General features: G+C 41.1%; 1 protein-coding gene across 2 annotated transcripts in view; it reads right to left on the bottom strand.

Moving 5' to 3' along the window:
• TTC28 (tetratricopeptide repeat domain 28) overlaps positions 1–17,209 on the bottom strand; it is a 587,442-nt gene extending 570,233 nt beyond the window's left edge. For both annotated transcript variants that reach the window (XM_068563682.1, XM_068563683.1), the window contains exon 1: positions 17,030–17,209. In XM_068563682.1, coding sequence (XP_068419783.1) covers positions 17,030–17,131 — 102 coding nt within the window. In that variant the 5' untranslated portion in view covers positions 17,132–17,209. The remainder of the gene's footprint in view (positions 1–17,029) is intronic.
• Between the last annotated feature and the right edge of the window lie 2,713 nt (positions 17,210–19,922).

Raw genomic sequence — 19,922 nt, 5'->3', positions numbered from 1 at the left:
TACTATTTCCTTAATGATCATTCAAATCAAAGATAGTCTAGGGCAATGGTTAAGAACGTAGACTCCAGAGCCAAACTACTAAATTAGAATCCAGGGCAACTCAGCTTCCTAACTGTGGAGCTTGAGTAAGTTACTACTTAGTGACCTTGCTGTATCTCAGTTTCCTCATGTGTAAAACAGTGACAACGATAGTAACTACCTCATAAGATAGTTGTGAGGATTAAATGAGTTAATTTATGTAAAGGACTTAGAACAGTGCTTAACACATAGTAAGCACAACATGTTAGTGATAATAATCTGAAACCAACAGACCTTATACTTATGGAAGGAACACTGCCTACACACAGTACTCTATAATTTACATGGTTCTTCCAAATATACCTAACAAAAATTTTATTTTTTTATGAAATATATTTGGAATTTATGATCAATTTCCTAAACAATTTTTATAAATGGTTTTCATAAATCTTTGTGGAGATTAAGAAGCAATGAATTTGGGACTTCCTTGGTGGTACAGTGGTTAAGAATCTGCCTGCCAATGTAGGCAACACGGGTTCAAGCCCTGGTCTGGGAAGATCCCACATGCCACAGAGCAGCTAAAAGCCCATGCACCACAACTACTGAGCCCACGTGCTGCAACTACGGAGGCCCGCGCACCTGGAGCCCGTGCTCTACAACAACAGAAGCCACCACAATGAGAGGCCCATGCACTGCAACAGAGTGGCCCCTGCTCTCCGCAACTAGAGAGAGCCTGCGCACAGCAACAAAGACCAAACACAGCCAAAAATAAAATAAAGAAAGAAAGAAGCAATGAATTTAAGAAGAGCATTATTTGACAGTGGAGCAACTTTCAAAAATCCGGTTTCTACATAAGCTAAAACCATAAAGATCCAAGACAGCAGTCTACACAAAAACATTACATACAGAACAAAAGCATTTGTGCCAGTGTTTTTAGTGCTTTTTTAGTACCCTCTCAGGAAATTGTGCAATCCCCTGTCAGATACTTTTCCCAAGGACAAGAAACTATACACAGGACCAAATGTCCAATAAAGGTGCCTGAATTCCAAAATCATATTAGCAGCATGCAAATTCCTGAGAGGGGAATGAGAATGACCAATTAACTCCAAAATAAAAGGTACTGTTTCAACCTACGTGTTTGCCCTTATTAAATATATACTCTTCAGTATCAAACTGTACTAACAAAATTTCAGGAAACTAAGCTCTTAGTAAAAGATGGTCACAGGGTTAAGTCTTACGGAGTTGATGGCTTCCTCTGCTCTACAATTTGGCATAATATCTCATAAGCACATGGAGGTTAACATGATTGCATTTAAAATGTCATCACGGGCTTCGCTGGTGGCACAGTGGTTGAGAATCCGCCTGCCAATGCGGGGGACGCAGGTTCAGGCCCTGGTCCAGAAGGATCTCACATGCCACGGAGCAGCTGGGCCCGTGCGCCACAACTACTGAACCTGCACTCTGCAACCCACGAGCCACAACTGCTGAGCCCACGTACCACAACTGCTGGGGCCCACATGCCTGGAGCCCGTGCTCCACAACGGAAGAGGTCACCGCGATGTGAGGCCCACGCACCACAGGGAACAGTGGCCCCCACTCGCTGCAACTAGAGAAAGCCGCACACAGCAATGAAGAACCAACGCAGCCAAAAATAAATAAATTTATAAAAATGTTGTCACTTATAAACCTGTGTTTTCTGATAAGATTTTCATTGTTTTTGCTCTTACATTTAGATCTTCGATTTATTTTGAGTTAATTTTTGTGTATGGTGTGAGACAGGGGTCCAAATTCATCCTTTTGCATGTGGATATTCAGTTGTCTGTTGTCCAGCAACATTCACTGAAAAGACCATTCTTTCCCCCATTTAATGGTCTTCACACCATTGTTGAGAATCAGTTGGCCGTCAATGTGAGGATTTATTTCTGGACTCTCAATTCCATTGACCTGTGTTATTCTTAAGTTAGTACCACACTGTCTTGATTACTGTTGCTTTATAGTAGATTGTGAAATTGGGAAGTGTGAGACCTCTAAGTTTGTTCTTTTTCAAGATTGTCTTGGCTATTCTGGGTACCCTGCATTTCCATATGGACTTTAGGATCAGCTTGTCAATCTCTGCAAAAAAGGCAGATGGGATTTTGATAGGAATTGCACTTAACCTGTACATCATTTGGGGGAGTACTGCGATATTAACACTGTTAAGTCTTCTGGTCCATGAATATAGGATGTCAAGATTAGACTTATTATTTTAAAACTACATTCCTTAAACTGCCCAATCCAACTGCTAAAATAAAACAACCAAGAAAAATACCTTCAGCCCCAAAGAACTGAATCCATTCCAGCTTTACTTGATGCTGCAGAGTTCAATCACAAAAGAAAGAAAAGTCACACAAGAGATCCCAATAATAATTTTTAGAATGTTTGTCCTTTAAATCTAATAATTACCCTCTTCTCTCATCTCCACTTGCTCCTACTTCTATTTATTTGGATGATTCTTTTCCAATATGTCTTTTCTTTTAATCTGTTCTTACTTTCCCCTCCTCATCTTCAAAAACTATTTTTTCTTGCATCTATAATCTAAAAATGGGCACCAATGGCTTTCTATATGCATGATTTGGCAAAATATAAGTATCAAGGTTTCTGATTTTCCTTTTATGATGACTGACAGAGGGAAATAATAATCATAGTAAGTTTCATCTTCATCAAAGTCATGTTTTTTATGCAATTCTGGAAGTGCAGAGAATACTGATAAGAAAAATTTCCTACCTTTTTCTGAACTAAGTCCACAGTAAGTTGAAACACTACTATGGCAATTTTTGAACTTCTACTATGGCAAACTTAGCCAGTGATAGCATGGAAATGCCAGATATATAATCATGAAAAGGAAAACCATATACAATAAGATGCCTTCCATATTTAACAGTCACAGCTAAACTTTTTTTTCACTCTTGCAAAGCTACAACAGAGTCAGGTTTGCTGTGTTACTTAGACCACCTGCTATTTCTTAGCAATCCATTCTTTACCCACAACATAGTACCACATCCTCATTACAAACAGTTATTTGTCAGCTAGAATCTCAACACCTCACATTTCAGATTACTGCAATTTAACTTTACACTATTAATTATTAAATAATGCATGTTCTCCAGACTGAAATTTCCTCTCCTAGAGGTAATACAGCCATGAGATAAAAAGGGGTTTTTTGGTAGTGGTCACAGTAAGGGCAGTTAGAGCCATACTATGACACCTGCTTCCCCCCTTCTACTGTTCTACTCTCTAGTTGCTGTTACTGCTTGTTCAACCTCCCAATACTACTTTTTTTTTTTTAATCAGTCATCAATTTTATACACATCAGCATATACATGTCAATCCCAATCGCCCAATTCAGCACACCACCATCCCCACCCCACCGCGGTTTTCCCCCCTTGGTGTCCATACGTTTGTTCTCTACATCTGTGTCTCAACTTCTGCCCTGCAAACCGGTTCATCTGTACCATTTTTCTCGGTTCCACATAGATGCGTTAATATACGATATTTGTTTTTCTCTTTCTGACTTACTTCACTCTGTATGACAGTCTCTAGATCCATCCACGTCTCAACAAATGACTCAATTTCGTTCCTTTTTATGGCTAATATTCCATTGTATATATGTACCACATCTTCTTTATCCATTCGTCTGTCGATGGGCATTTAGGTTGCTTCCATGACCTGGCTATTGTAAATACTGCTGCAATGAACATTCGGGTGCATGTGTCTTTTTGAATTACGGTTTTCTCTGGGTATATGCCCAGTAGTGGGATTGCTGAGTCATATGGTAATTCTATTTTTAGTTTTCTAAGGAACCTCCATATTGTTCGCCATAGTGGCTGTATCAATTTACATTCCCACCAACAGCGCAAGAGGGTTCCCTTTTCTCCACACCCTCTCCAGCATTTGTTGTTTGTAGATTTTCTGATGATGCCCATTCTAACTGGTGTGAGGTGATACCTCATTGTAGTTTTGATTTGCATTTCTCTAATAATTAGTGATGCTTAGAATATTTTCATATGCTTCTCGGCCATCTGTATGTCTTCTTTGGAGAAATGTCTATTTAGGTCTTCTGCCCATTTTTGGATTGGGGTGTTTGTTTCTTTAATATTGAGCTGAATGAGCTGTTTATATATTTTGGAGATTAATCCTTTGTCCGTTGATTCATTTGCAAATATTTTCTCCCATTCTGAGGGTTGTCTTTTCATCTTGTTTATGGTTTCCTTTGCTGTGCAAACGCTTTGAAGTTTCATTAGGTCCCATTTGTTTATTTTTGTTTTTATTTCCATTACTCTAGGAGGTGGATCAAAAAAGTTCTTGCTGTGATTTATATCAAAGAGTGTTCTTCCTATGTTTTCCTCTAACAGTTTTATAGTGTCCGGTCTTACATTTAGGTCTCGAATCGATTTTGAGTTTATTTTTGTGTATGGTACTAGGGAGTATTCTAATTTCATTCTTTTACATGTAGCTGTCCAGTTTTCCCAGCACCACTTATTGAAGAGGCTGTCTTTTCTCCACTGTATATCTTTGCCTCCTTTGTCATAGATTAGTTGACCATGGCTGCGTGGGTTTATCTCTGGGCTTTCTATCTTGTTCCATTGATCTATGTTTCTGTTTTTGTGCCAGTACCATATTGTCTTGATTACTGTAGCTTTGTAGTATAGTCTGAAGTCAGGGAGTCTGATTCCTCCAGCTCCGTTTTTTTCCCTCAAGACTGCTTTGGCTATTCGGGGTCTTTTGTGTCTCCATACAAATTTTAAGATGATTTGTTCTACTTCCGTAAAAAATGCCACTGGTAATTTGATAGGGATTGCATTGAATCTGTAGATTGCTTTGGGTAGTACAGTCATTTTCACAATATTGATTTTTCCAATCCAAGAACATGGTATATCTCTCCATCTGTTGGTATCATCTTTAATTTCTTTCATCAGTGTCTTATAGTTTTCTACATACAGGTCTTTTGTTTCCCTAGGTAGGTTTATTCCTAGGTGTTTTATTCTTTTTGTTGCAATGGTAAATGGGAGTGTTTCCATAATTTCTCTTTCAGATTTTTCATCATTAGTGTATAGGAATGCAAGAGATTTCTGTGCATTAATTTTGTATCCTGCAACTTTACCAAATTCATTGATTAGCTCTAGTAGTTTTCTGGTGGCATTTTTAGGATTCTCTATGTATAGTATCATGTCATCTGCAAACAGTGACAGTTTTACTTCTTCTTTTCCAATTTGTATTCCTTTTATTTCTTTTTCTTCTCTGATTGCCGTGGCAAGGACTTCCAAAACTATGTTGAATAACAGTGGTGAGAGTGGACATCCTTGTCTCGTTCCTGATGTTACAGGAAATGCTTTCAGTTTTTCACCGTTGAGAATGATGTTTGCTGTGCGTTTGTCGTATATGGCCTTTATTATGTTGAGGTAGGTTCCCTCTATGCCCACTTTCTGGAGAGTTTTTATCATAAATGGGTGTTGAATTTTGTCAAAAGCTTTTTCTGCATCTATTGAGATTATCATATGGTTTTTATTCTCCAATTTGTTTTTTGTTTTTTGTTTTTTTTAATTTATTTATTTTATTATTTTATTTTTAATTTTTTGGCTGAGTTGGGTCTTTGTTGCTGCACGCGGGCTTTTCTCTGGTTGCGGCGAGCGGGGGCTACTCTTTGTAGCGCTGCATGGGCTTCTCATTGTGGTGGCTTCTCTTGTTGCGGAGCATGGGCTCTAGGCACATGGGCTTCAGTAGTTGTGGCACGTGGGCTCAGTAGTTGTGGCTCATGGGCTCTAGAGTTCAGACTCAGTAGTTGTGGTGCACGGGCTTAGTTGCTCTACAGCATGTGGGATCTTCCCAGATCAGGTCTCGAACCCGTGTCCCCCGCATTGGCAGGCGGATTCTTAAACACTGTGCCACCAGGGAAGCCCTTCAATTTGTTAATATGGTGTATCACATTGATTGATTTGCGTATATTGAAGAATCCTTGCATCCCTGGGATAAATCCCACTTGATCATGGTGTATGATCCTTTTAATGTGTTGTTGGATTCTGTTTGCTAGTATTTTGTTGAGGATTTTTGCATCTATATTCATCAGTGATATTGGTCTGTAATTTTCTTTTTTTGTAGTATCTTTGTCTGGTTTTGGTATCAGGGTGATGGTGGCCTCATAAAATGAGTTTGGGAGTGTTCCTTCCTCTGCAATCTTTTGGAAGAGTTTGAGAAGGATGGGTGTTAGCTCTTCTCTAAGTGTTTGATAGAATTCACCTGTGAAGCCATCTGGTCCTGGACTTTTGTTTGTTGGAAGATTTTTCATCACAGATTCAATTTCATTACTTGTGATTGGTCTCTTCATATTTTCTGTTTCTTCCTGGTTTAGTCTTGGAAGCTTATACCTTTCTAAGAATTTGTCCATTTCTTCCAGGTTGTCCATTTTATTGGCATAGAGTTGCTTGTAGTAGTCTCTTAGGATGCTTTGTATTTCTGCGGTGTCTGTTGTAACTTCTCCTTCTTTATTTCTAATTTTATTCATTTGAGTCCTCTCCCTCTTTTTCTTGATGAGTCTGGCTAATGGCTTATCAATTTTGCTTATCTTCTCAAAGAACCAGCTTTTAGTTTTATTGATCTTTGCTATTGTTTTCTTTGTTTCTATTTCATTTATTTCTGCTCTGATCTTTATGATTTCTTTCCTTCTGCTAACTTTGGGTTTTGTTTGTTCTTCTTTCTCTAGTTCCTTTAGGTGTAAGGTTAGATTGTTTACTTGAGATTTTTCTTGTTTCTTTAGGTAGGCTTGTATAGCTATAAACTTCCCTCTTAGAACTGCTGTTGCTGCATCCCATAGGTTTTGGATCGTCGTGTTTTCATTGTCATTTGTCTCTAGGTATTTTTTGATTTCTTCTTTGATTTCTTCAGTGATCTCTTGGTTATTTAGTAACGTATTGTTTAGCCTCCACTTGTTTGTGTTTTTTACGTTTTTTTCCCTGTAATTCATTTCTAGTCTCATAGCATTGTGGTCAGAAAAGATGCTTGATATGATTTCAATTTTTTTAAATTTACTGAGGCTTGATTTGTGACCCAAGATGTGATCTAATCTGGAGAATGTTCCATGCGCATTTGAGAAGAAAGTGTAATCTGCTGTTTTTGGATGGAATGTCCTATAAATATCAATTAAATCTATCTGGTCTATTGTGTCATTTAAACCTTCTGTTTCCTTATTTATTTTCATTTTGGATGATCTGTCCATTGGTGTAAGTGAGGTGTTAAAGTCCCCCACTATTATTGTGTTACTGTCAATTTCCTCTTTTATAGCTGTTAGCAGTTGCCTTGTGTACTGAGGTGCTCCTATGTTGGGTGCATATATATTTATAACTGCTATATCTTCTTCTTGGATTGATCCCTTGATCATTATGTAGTGTCCTTCCTTGTCTCTTGTAACATTCTTTATTTTAAAGTCTATTTTATCTGATATGAGTATAGCTACTCCAGCTTTCTTTTGATTTCCATTTGCATGGAATATCTTTTTCCATCTCCTCACTTTCAGTCTGTATGTGTCCCTAGGTCTGAAGTGGGTCTCTTGTAGACAGCATATATATGGGTCTTGTTTTTGTATCCATTCAGCAAGCCTGTGTCTTTTGGTTGGAGCATTTAATCCATTCACGTTTAAGGTAATTATCGATATGTATGTTCCTATGACCATTTTCTCAATTGTTTTGGGTTTGTTTTTGTAGGTCCTTTTCTTCTCTTGTGTTTCCCACTTAGAGAAGTTCCTTTAGCATTTGTTGTAGAGCTGGTTTGGTGGTGCTGAATTCTCTTAGCTTTTGCTTGTCTGTAAAGCTTCTGATTTCTCCATCAAATCTAAATGAGATCCTTGCCGGGTAGAGTAATCTTGGTTGTAGGTTCTTCCCTTTCATCACTTTAAGTATATCATGCCACTCCCTTCTGGCTTGTAGAGTTTCTGCTGAGAAATCAGCTGTTAACGTTATGGGAGTTCCCTTGTATGTTATTTGTCGTTCTTCCCTTGCTGCTTTCAATAATTTTTCTTTGCCTTTAATTTTTGCCACTTTGATTATTATGTGTCTCGGCATGTTCCTCCTTGGGTTTATCCTGTATGGGACTCTCTGCGCTTCCTGGACTTGGGTGGCTATTTCCTTTCCCACGTTAGGGAAGTTTTCGACTATAATCTCTTCAAATATTTTCTCAGGTCCTTTCTCTCTCTCTTCTCCTTCTGGGACCCCTATAATGCGAATGTTGTTGCGTTTAATGTTGTCCCAGAGGTCTCTTAGGCTGTCTTCATTTCTTTTCATTCTTTTTTCTTTAGTCTGTTCTGCAGCAGTGAATTCCACCATTCTGTCTTCCAGGTCACTTATCCGTTCTTCTGCCTCAGTTATTCTGCTATTGATTCCTTCTAGTGTAGTTTTCATTTCAGTTATTGTATTGGTCATCTCTGTTTGTTCTTTAATTCTTCTAGGTCTTTGTTAAACATTTCTTGCATCTTCTTGATCTTTGCCTCCATTCTTATTCCGAGGTCCTGGATCATCTTCACTATCATTATTCTGAATTCTTTTTCTGGAAGGTTGCCTATCTCCACTTCATTTAGTTGTTTTTCTGGGGTTTTATCTTGTTCCTTCATCTGGTATATAGCCCTCTGCCTTTTCATCTTGTCTATCTTCTGTGAGTGTGGTTTTTGTTCCACAGGCTGCAGGATTATAGTTTTTCTTGCTTCTGCTGTCTGCCCTCTGGTGGTTGAGGTTATCTAAGAGGCTTGGTGGGAGGCTCTCTCCCAATACTACTTTTGATCTCTAGTAAAAGGGACTAGTCTCTGATTTCTAGTTAAAGAATAGAAAGATATTATAACTGCTTTCTGTTTCTCAATAGCAAGAAAATATTAATGATAAAACAAGCCTTAGGGGCTTCCCTGGTGGCGCAGTGGTTGAGAGTCTGCCTGCCAGTGCAGGAGACACGGGTTCAAGCCCTGGTCTGAGAGGATCCCACATGCCGCGGAGCAACTGGGCCCATGAGCCACAATTACTGAGCCTGCGCGTCTGAAGCCTGTGCTCCGCAACAAGAGAGGTCGCGATAATGAGAGGCCCGTGCACTGCGATGAAGAGTGGACCCCACTTGCCGCAGCTGGAGAAGGCCCTCGCACAGAAACGAAGACCCAACACAGCCATAAATAAATTTAAAAAAATTAAACTTTAAAAAAAAAAAAAGGAGACCTGCTGCTACTAGATCTTGTTTAAAAAAAAAAAAAAAACAAGCCTTATATCATAACATTAAGTAGACATTACCAGTGGTATAATCTAGCCAAAATATTTAACTTGTATCCATCAAGTCTTTTTATACAGCTTCTAGTTTACAGGAAATAAAGAAACAAGATAAATGGCACCACATGGAAGATACCAGACAAATCCAGAAGATAACTGCAGGACAACTGGTTTGGTCTCCCCAATGACTCAGAGTCATGAAAAAAGGGACCATGCTACATTAAAAGAAACTTAAGTGACATTAATTAAGGCATGATCCTGGATTAGCTACTGATTTTGACATAAGAGCTTCAAAGAACATTCTTAGGCAAATTTTTTTTTTAATAAATTTATTTATTTATTTTTGGCTGTGTTGGGTCTTCATTGCTGAGCACGGGCTTTCTTTTTTTTTTTAATGTATTTATTTTATTTATTTATTTTTGGCTGCGTTGGGTCTTCATTGCTGTGGGCTCTCTCTAGTTGTGGTGAGTGGGGGCTACTCTTCATCGCCGCGCGTGGGCTTCTCATTGAGTGGCTTCCCTTGTTCTGGAGCACAGGCTCTAGAGCGCAGGCTCAGTAGTTGTGGCGCGCGGGCTCAGTAGTTGTGGCGCACGGGCTTAGTTGCTCCGCGGCACGTGGGATCTTCCCGGACCAGGGCTTGAACCCGTGTCCCTTGCATTGGCAGGCGGATTCTTAACCACTGTGCCACCAGGGAAGCCCTGAGCACGGGCTTTCTTTAGTTGCATCAAGCCAGGGCTACTCTTCATTGCGGTGCACGGGCTTCTCATTGCAGTGGCTTCTCTTGCTGTGGAGCACAGGCTCTGGGCGCGCAGGCTTCAGTAGTTGTGGCACGTGGGCTCAGTAGTTGTGGCATGCAGGCTCTAGAGCACAGGCTCAGTAGTTGTGGTACACAGGCTTAGTTGCTCCACGGCATGTGGGATCTTCCTGGACCAGGGCTTGAACCCGTGTCCCTTGCATTGGCAGGCGGATTCTTAAGCACTGCACCACCAGGGAAGCCCCATAGGCAAAATTTTTAATATTGTCTGAGAATTTATTAAGAGGAAAATTTACTTAAATGGAAAGTTGGTGGGGAGGGGGGTCACTGCCTGAAAAAAAAGTTTTCAAAACAGTATCTATATAATGTTCACCATACAATCCAGCAATCCCACTCCTAAATACTTACAAAATATATACATATGTGTGTCTGTCTGTATGACTTATGAAATACACAAAGACTTGTATGTGAATGTTCATAGTAGCTCTATTCACAATCACTAAAAACCAGAAAAAAACCCAAATGTTCATCAACTAGTAACTGAATAGCAAATTACACGACACATACATTGCAGCAGTACTCCGTAATAAAAAGGAAAAGTCTTCTATAACTTTTACGGACTGTGATGGTGATTATACAACTATATATACTTGTCAGAACTCATAAAACTATACACTTAAAGTTGATAAATTTTATTTTTTTATAAATTATACCTAAATAAAGATGATTTTAAATATAATTAGAAGTAAAGACATTTTGTGCAGTCTTATTTTAGTTAAAATACCTATATACATTTGTGTGTATGTGTGGAAATATTTTTATATAGAAAGATGTACAGAAAAAGTTCCAGAAAGTTATGTATTAAGGTATTAATAGTAGTAATCACTGTATTCGTAATGTTACGGGGGGGGGGGGAGTATTTTTGCTTGTCTTATGTTTTCTAATTTTATACCATGCACACATGCACTTTTTGTAATAATAAAAGGCTGCATTTTTTGTTTTTTTTTTTTAATACAGACACTTTGATTTAAAATTTTCTTATAGGGACTTCCCTGGTGGCACAATGGTTAAGAATCCGCCTGCCAATGCAGGGGACACAGGTTCGAGCCCTGGTCCGGGAAGATCCCACACGTCTCGAAGCAACTAAGCCCGTGCCCCACAACTACTGAGCCTGTGCTCTAGAGCCCACAAGCCACAGCTACTGAGCCCGCGTGCCACACTACTGAAGCCCATGCACCTAGAGCCCGTATCCACAATGAGAAGCCACCACAATGAGAAGCCCGTGCTCCGCAACAAGAGAAGCCACTGCAACGAAAAGCCCGCGTACCACAATGAAGAGTAGCCCCCCGCACACCACAACTAGAGAGAAAGCCTGTGCGCAGCAACGAAGACCCAACACAGCCAAAAATAAATAAATAAATAAATATATTTTAAAATAAATATTAAAATTTTCTGATAGAAATGTCTGTGAGATCAATCTGTGGATCTGTGGGTTATGAATTTAATTATAATTGTGATTCTGAAGGTAAGTTTATATTATTTAAATAATATTTACAGTATAAACAATTATTTTCTTTGGTTCATAGTGAATACACATTCAATGAACGTGATATGTTACAAGCATCATATCTGCATTATATTGTTGTCTCTGGTATCCTCCTGCACAAAATAGCAATCTACTCCAGCTACTGAAGAAGCACCAAAATAAAAATAATACTATTAAATTTCAATTCAAACATCAGGCTTTGTCTCTAAGAGTTTTTTAAAAACAGCAATCATTTTACGGCTGAGTAATATTCCATTGTATATATGTGCCACATCTTCTTTATCCATTCATCTGTCGATGGACACTTAGGTTGCTTCCATGTCCTGGCTATTGTAAATAGTGCTGCAGTGAAGGTGGATGGACCTAGAGTCTGTCATACAGAGTGAAGTAAATCAGAAAGGGAAAAACAAATACCGTATGCTAACACATATATATGGAATCTAAGAAAAAAAAAATGGTTCTGACGAACCTAGGGGCAGGACAGGAATAAAAACGCAGACGTAGAGAATGGACCTGAGGACACGGTGAGGGGGAAGGGAAAACTGGGATGAAGTGAGAGACTAACACTGATATACATACACTACCAAATGTAAAATAGATAGCTAGTGGGAAGCAGCTGCATCACACAGGGAGATCAGCTCAGTGCTGTGTGACCACCTAGAGGGGTGGGATAGAGAGGGTGGGAGGGAGATGCAAGAGGGAGGGGATATGGGGATACATGTATATATATAGCTGATTCACTTTGTTGTACAGCAGAAACTAACACAACATTGTAAAGCAATTAGACTCCAATAAAGATGTTAAAAAAAAAATAGCAATCATTCGAAAGAAGCAAGAATTGTAATCAACTTAGTGAAAAAATATTGCTTCTGCTTTTAGGAGAAATAAGTAGTAAAAGAACAGGACATTAATAAGAACTATGGGGTAAAAGCAAACAGCTTTCAGTTACACTTTTATTATTTTTAATAATACATACAAATACGTTGTCAAATATTGTATAGAGCAGCCTAGATTTTTAGGAGCCTTTTATAATACAACTGTGTGGTGTGAGAGACTCTGTCTTTCACTGTTCCTCAAGCACTCACAGGGATTTCTTGGGTCACAGAAAAGTTACGGGGACAGGAAGAGGTTTGCGGTTCTTTTTTTTTTTTTGGTCTGAGGTTTTAGGTTTGTTTATTTTGGGGGGGAGGGATTTTTTTTTTTTTTTTGGTGTGGCAGTTTTGTTTGCTTTGGGGCTTGCTTTTAAATAGAGTTAATTAGCAAAAGAAGATAAACAACAAAGTACCAAATCCCTACCACATGCAAGGCTTTGTTCTAAATATCTACCTACATTCTCTTTTACTTAACAATTCTTTGAGATGGATATTACTGTCTCATTATACATATGAGAACACTGGATATATAACACAAGATTTGTCAAAAACTCAACTAGTAAGCAGCAGAGCCAAAACTTAGAGATATGAACCTGGATTTGCATCCATACTTGAGCTTTCAAAGACCATTCTTCCTCACTATTTTCGAGGAAAGATCTGAAACAGAAAATTGGAACAGACTACCACTAAACGATGAAGCTAAAAGATATATCCAAAACTCAATTGTATTTTTTCTATACACTAACAATGAGCTAGTGATGAACAATGATGTGAAATGAAATGTTAAAAACAGTACCAGGTACAACAGAATCTAATAGAATAAATACTTACAGATAAATTTTTGGAAGAAGTGTAAGACTTGGGCCTGAAAACCATAAAACATCATTGAAAGGACAGATTAAACACAATCTCTATAAAAATCCCAGCTACTCTTGGGCAGAAATTGATAAGCTGATCCTAAAATCCATATGTAAGGGACCCAGAAAAGTCAAAACAGTCTTGAAAAAGAACAAAGTTATAGGACTTACACTTAATTTCAAAACCTATTACAAAGCTACTGTAACCAAATAGTGTTGTACTGGCATAAGGATAGACAATAGAATAAGATTGAGAATCCAGAAAAAAACCTAACACATATTCAGCTGATTTTTCAATAGGGTGCAAAGACCACCCAATGGGATAAGAACAGTCTTTTCAATATATAGTGCTGGGACAACTGGATCACAATATGCAAAAGAATGAATGTGGACCACTGCCTTACACCATATGCAAAAATTAACGCAAAATGGATTGACGACCTAAATATAAGGACTAAAAACATAAAATTCTTAGAAGAAAGCATAGGGGTAAACCTTCATGACCTTGAATTTGGCAATGGATTCTTAGATATGACACCAAAAGCATGAGCAACAAAAGAACTTCATCACAATTAAAATTTTTTTTGCAACAAAGGACACTGTCAAAAAAGTTAAAACACAACCTACAGAACGGGAGAAAACATTTGCAAATCATATATCTAATTTAGTATCCAAAATATTTTTAAAACTCTGACAACTCAATAATAAAAAGACAAATAACCCAATCAAAAATTGGACCCCCCCCCAAAAATGGACAAAGGATTTGAACAGAAATTTCTCCAAAGATATGCAAGTGGCCAATAAGCACACACACAAAAATATGCCCAACATCATTAGTCATCAAGGAAATGCAAATCAAAATTGCAATAAGATACCATTTAACACCTACTAGGATGGCTAAGTTAAAAAGACAAACCATGGGACTTCCCTGGTGACGCAGTGGTTAAGAATCTTCCTGCCAATGCAGGGGACAAGGGTTCGATCCCTAGTCCGGGAAGATCCCACATGCCGCAGAGCAACTAAGCCTGCGAGCCACAACTACTGAGCCCATGTGCCACAACTACTGAAGCCCGCACACCTAGAGCCAGTGCTCCACAACAAGAGAAGCCACTGCAATGAGAAGCCTGCGCACCCGCTCGCCACCACTAGAAAAAGCCAGTGGGCAACAATGAAGACCCAACACAGCCAAAAATAAATAAAATTAATTTAAAAAAAAAAAAAAGACAAACCAATAACAAGTACTGGCAAGATTGTAAAACTCTCATACACTGCTGGTGGGAATGCAAAATGATGCAATGACTTAGGAAACAGTTTTTCAACTCTTCAAAAGGTTAAAATAGAGTTACCATATAACCCAGCAATTGGGATATGCCCAAGAGAAATGAAAACATATGTCCACACTAAAGCTTGTACACAAATGTTCATAGCAGCATCATTCATTATAACCAAAAAGTGGGGGGGAAAAAACCTATGTCTATCAATGCATGAAAAGATACAATGCGGTATACCTGTTCAATTAAGTATTATTCAGCAATAAATAAATGATACAGGTACAACATGGATAAACTTCAAAAACACTGTGATAAGTGAAAGAAGCCAGTCACAAAAAGACCACATATTGTAAGATTAATTATATCTCAACAAAGCTGGGGTTTTTTAAGACACTTTAAAAAAAAAAAAGTCATGGGGATGCACAGTATGGTGACTATAGTTAATAGCACTGTATTGTATATTTGATTGTTGCTAAAAGAGTAGGTCTTAAAAGCTCTCATCTCAAGAAAAAAATCTGTAACTAGGTATGGTAATAGATGTTAACTAGACTTATTGTGGTGATCACTCTGCAATATATATAAATATCAAATCATTATGTTGTACACCTGAAACTAATGTTACATGTCAATTATATTGATATCTTAATTAAAATAAGGAATTTTTAAAAAGACATGTGCATCAATTGCTGAGCCTGAGCGTCTGGAGCCTGTGCCCCGCAACGGGAGGGGCCGCAATGGTGAGAGGCCTGCGCACCGCGATGACGAGTGGCCCCCACTTGCCACAACTGGAGAGGGCCCTCGCACAGAAACGAAGACCCAACACAGCCAAAAATAAATAACTAAATAAATAAAGTAGTAGCTATTAATTTAAAAAAAAAAAAAAAAGACATGTGCATGAACTACAAAAATGAAATGCTGAGAGAAAACAAAGCACCTAATTTTCAATTTTTCTTCTTCACATGCATATTCCTAAAATTTTGTCTTCCTATACATTCATATTTTGTCCATGAACAACAAACTACTGAAATTAAATCAAGTATTGAAATTCAAAAAACATGAAAAAAACAGCTCCTGAAATATCAAATAACTTTCAAACAATTCTACTTTAGCATGACTCTGAACTAAACATAAATCTCAATTTCAAAATATCACATAAAAATTACAAATACTCAGAGGTATAAGCGAATTGCCAACTTTTCTGAATAAACAGTAATTCAGGTTTGCTTTGATGAAAATGTAAATATTTACCTGCCTCAAAAGAACAAAATCCTATAAGCCTAGTGTTCCCAAATGATGAAAAGAAAGAAAAATGCAATTTTTTTATTCAGAATTTAGTTTCAGAATTAATTTTAACCTAGTTAGGATTATACATAGTTGATGGTTTATACTGAGCAAGGTATACCCTGCTTTTGCCTTAAATATACTGAAAACAAGGCATTTATAAACAGTTACAAAAGTTAAGTTGGGACTGAGAAAAATCACATCATACAGTAAATGTGACGGAGATAATAACTTCAAAAAGCTCCTGAAAATACAAGAACTCCTATTTTGGAAACTCCCTAAGTCATTTAGTCTTTCTACAAATATTTACTGACCATCTACCATGTGGTAAGCACTGCGCCTGATACCAGGATGCCATGGTGAGCAATGAACAGATCAGGTCCCTGCTCGCAGGAAGCTTACACTAAAACAGTGCTTGTCAAATGTACCTAATCATAATCACGCAGGAGCTTGTTAAAAATTCAAAATCTGCTCCTCTGCTTTGGAGAGTCTGAGTCCGTGGGCCTGGGGTGAGTTGTGACGCCTGTATTTTTATCAAGCGCTCCAGATTATTCCTATGCCCTGGCTGTTTGAGGAGCCCAATGCTCGGGGGCATCCCATCCCATCCAGCCGGAGCCACACCTCCGAAGTCCATTTCACTCAACTTCCTTCACCCTGACCGATAAATACCCCAAACACACCACCACGCTGAGATGGATGTAAAGCATTCCAAAATCACTCTGTGCTGAGACACCGACAGACTTGCTTCCTTCCGGGAACGGACAGCTCACTGCCTTAGATTCCACCTGGGGCTGTCTGCACCTGAGCCTCCCGGGGCTGCGCCGACACCTGTCTCCTAGCGGCTGCGGTCTACCTCTCCCGTGGGCCCGGCTCACGGGCAGCCACCGCCCGGCGGGGACGGAGGCAAGGGATTGGCACCGCGCGCGTTAGGCGCCGACTGTATACGGCCCCCCCGTGCGCGCACACACACTCCCGCGGAAACTGAGGCGGGCAGGCAACAGACCGGGTCCCGCTGCCGAGCAGCGCGAGGCAGGGCTCGAACCCGGACGACGGGGTGGGTTCCGCCTCGCGGGCGCTCGTCAGCCGCCGAGGCCCGGCCCGGCTCGCAGCGACGGAGTTTCACAAAGAAAGTCTCCCGGCCCGCGCCCCTCACGAACTCACCGGAGGCGGCGCCGGCGGTGACTCGGGCTCCCGCCGCCTACGGCTCCGTGCCGGGGTCGACCCCGGGGTGGGCTCGAGCGCCGGCGGCGGCGACTGCTCCATCTCCGCGGGGCCCGGGCCGCGTCCGCCTCGAGCTAACGGTCCCGCCAGCTAGGAGCGCGCGCCGTCCCCGCGCGCCATGTTCCCGCCGTGCCGCGCGCCGCCGCGGCGACCCCCACACCCCCCAACACCCAACACCGCGCACGCGCGCATCGCCGCGCCCGCTCCCCGCGCGCCTCCGCGAGTCCCCCGGACCGCGCAAGTGCGCACTCGCCGCGCCCCCTCCCCGGGCGCCCCGCCTCGCGCCCTCCGGAGCCTGCCGCTGTTCCCAGCGTTGCGCCCACCCCCTCTGCAGCCGTCCGGCCGGGCCAGAGAGCTCGCCGTTCTGGGCTGGGTGCCGCCGCCTGCCACACTGCGGACGACGCCGGACCAGGGCCCTCGGCACTGCCCCTTTTGCTTCACCTACTTGGGCTTGAGGAGGTGGTCCAAGCCAAGAGGGAATTATCCCAAGAAGTCCCGGGGGAAGACGCCGCTAAGGTGATGAGAGCCCCATCGCGAAGGTGTGTGAGCACGTGCTTGAGCCTAAGTAGCACAGTTGATGTCCATGTCCCTGGAAAGCCAGACTCAATGGAGAATCTGAGTTCGAGTCCCACATCTCCACTCACCTTTGCCTGATTAAGGTCAGGTCTCCAGGAGCCTGTTTCTCCTTCATCGGGAACGTCCAGCAAGTTAGGAGGACTTGAAATAATCCAGATAAGATGTCAACACCGCGCCTAGTGCTCACCAAATGGTAATCCAGTGACAAGACCTCTTAAGTAATTTTGTTTTATGGTCAAAAACCAAGGGCCCTTGAAAAGGGAAATCGGTTCAAGTCTTGCCTCCGGTTCTTGCAAACTGGGAAACCTTGAACAGGTCACTTGACAGACCCAGAGAGCCTTGATCTCTAAATCTGCAAAGGGAGGAGCGGCAGTAATACCTCACAGGGTTGAGGTGAGCTTTCCGATGAGGCACACACCTCTCTGAGCACAATGCCTGGCACACACCAAGCTATCCAAGCTTCAGTGGTATATAATTCCAGCCCTATCCTTCAAAGACTCCTAAAGTTTAGTGAAGGGGGCTCTGATCCCAAACCCTGTGGTATAATTAGCTGGGAGGGGGTTCGCTCAACCTTGGGGCTGGAGGGACTTAGTTCCCACATCTTCACTTTCCATTCTCTGACCCAAACCTCTCTGGAAACCCTAAAGTTGGCCCAAAAACAACAGCAGAGAATGTTTTCACTTGTAAAAAAAAAAAAGAGAAGAAGAGTGCCTGAGGGTCTCTTGGAGTTTGTAAGTGGTTGAATTTATTAGTCTGGCCTTTTCCAGACACAAGTGACCAAAAATTTTTTAAACAAAAAAAATTTTTTTTAATTAAAAAAACTCAACCTGGAGTAAAACAATTAAGGGAATAATTGAAAAGTCCTGGGTGGTACCTCACTTAAGGCATAGCTGGATCCAGGTGCTCAAACGATAACCTCAGTGTTTCTACAATCTCTCAGCTCTGCTTCCCTCTGTGATGACTTCATTCTCATGCAGTTCTCTCCACATAGTGTCCTGGGCAGCTCCTAGCTCACACCTACCATGGTAGGGTGAATAATGGCTTCCAAAGATGTTCTCATCCTAATTCCCCAGAATTTATGAATATGTAACTTTACATATTCATAGCAGGAGCTGTTTCCCAGTAGTTCCAGCCAAAGTCTTGGGTTTTCTTTCACTGGACCCATTTGGGTCACGTGCACCTGCCTGAGCCAATCACAGCACGATTGGCTAGATCTGACTATATGGAGCCCCTCTAGGAAGGGGGTGGGGTCAACCCTGCCAGAAGGACCTGGGGTGGGAGCAAGTGGGAGGAGGGATTCCCCTCCCCCAGAAAAAATAGGGCTGCAATTACCGTAAGAGGCATCAGGTTCAGGACAGTAACAAAGTACAGCTGTCTACTGCACCATCATCAAGGCACCGGAGGTCCACCACCAAGCAACATGCCTGTTCTTCAAAAGGGACTGGCAGTTACTTCAGTCACTGGGTGGTACCCCTCCACCTCTGCTCCCACCACCCACCCCAGGCCTGGCATTTCCCAAATCTGCTTTGTCAAAGGCATCTCAGTTATCCACCCATCTTGTGTGAACCCAAAAAAGGTAAACAGGTGATGTTACTTCCTTGCTCAAGAACTTTCTATGGCTCCCTCTGGCTATGTATGTGACCCTCCCACCTTTAATGATAGAAGCCGACACTGATAGATCCCCTACCAGGCACTTTAAATGAAACTTCCACCACTGAATCCTCAGAAATGCCGTATTAAGATGGTACTCTTATTGCACCCATTTTACAGATAAGGAAATAAAAGCTCAGCAATTAGAAGTAACTTGTCCAAAGCCAAAGGTCAGGAAGTTCAGAGAGCTCAGATTAGCACAATATTGCTCCCACTACTGATGTTGCCATCCCAGCTCCATTTGCTCACATTTCAAAAACCTGTGCCCACCTCCAGCTGGGTGGGCAGTGAGAGGAGCTCTACCAGAGGAGGAGCCTCTAGGGACCCCTTTGGCTTCTATAGCGTGCAGGGGCGGGTGGGGGGGAGGCAGACACCTAGGTACCATCTCCCCCTCCCTCTATGACTTCACGGGATAGGGAGAAAGAATTCCCCAAAAAGAAAACCGGAGTATAAGGTTAAGAAGAGGAGGTGGATGCTGGGTGTCCGCAGATCAGCAGCTGATGTCTCCCCATTAGTAATGAGTATATTAGTTTCCCCTGGCTGCTGTAACAAATTACCAAATTGGGTGGCTTAAAATAACACATTTATTCTCTTAACTTTCCTAGGT

This window comes from Eschrichtius robustus, chromosome 14, assembly GCF_028021215.1.
Source record: "Eschrichtius robustus isolate mEscRob2 chromosome 14, mEscRob2.pri, whole genome shotgun sequence".
NCBI classification, from domain to species: Eukaryota; Metazoa; Chordata; class Mammalia; order Artiodactyla; family Eschrichtiidae; genus Eschrichtius; species Eschrichtius robustus.
Note: the sequence above shows the minus strand (reverse complement) of the source record. Positions and strands in the feature narration are given on the sequence as shown.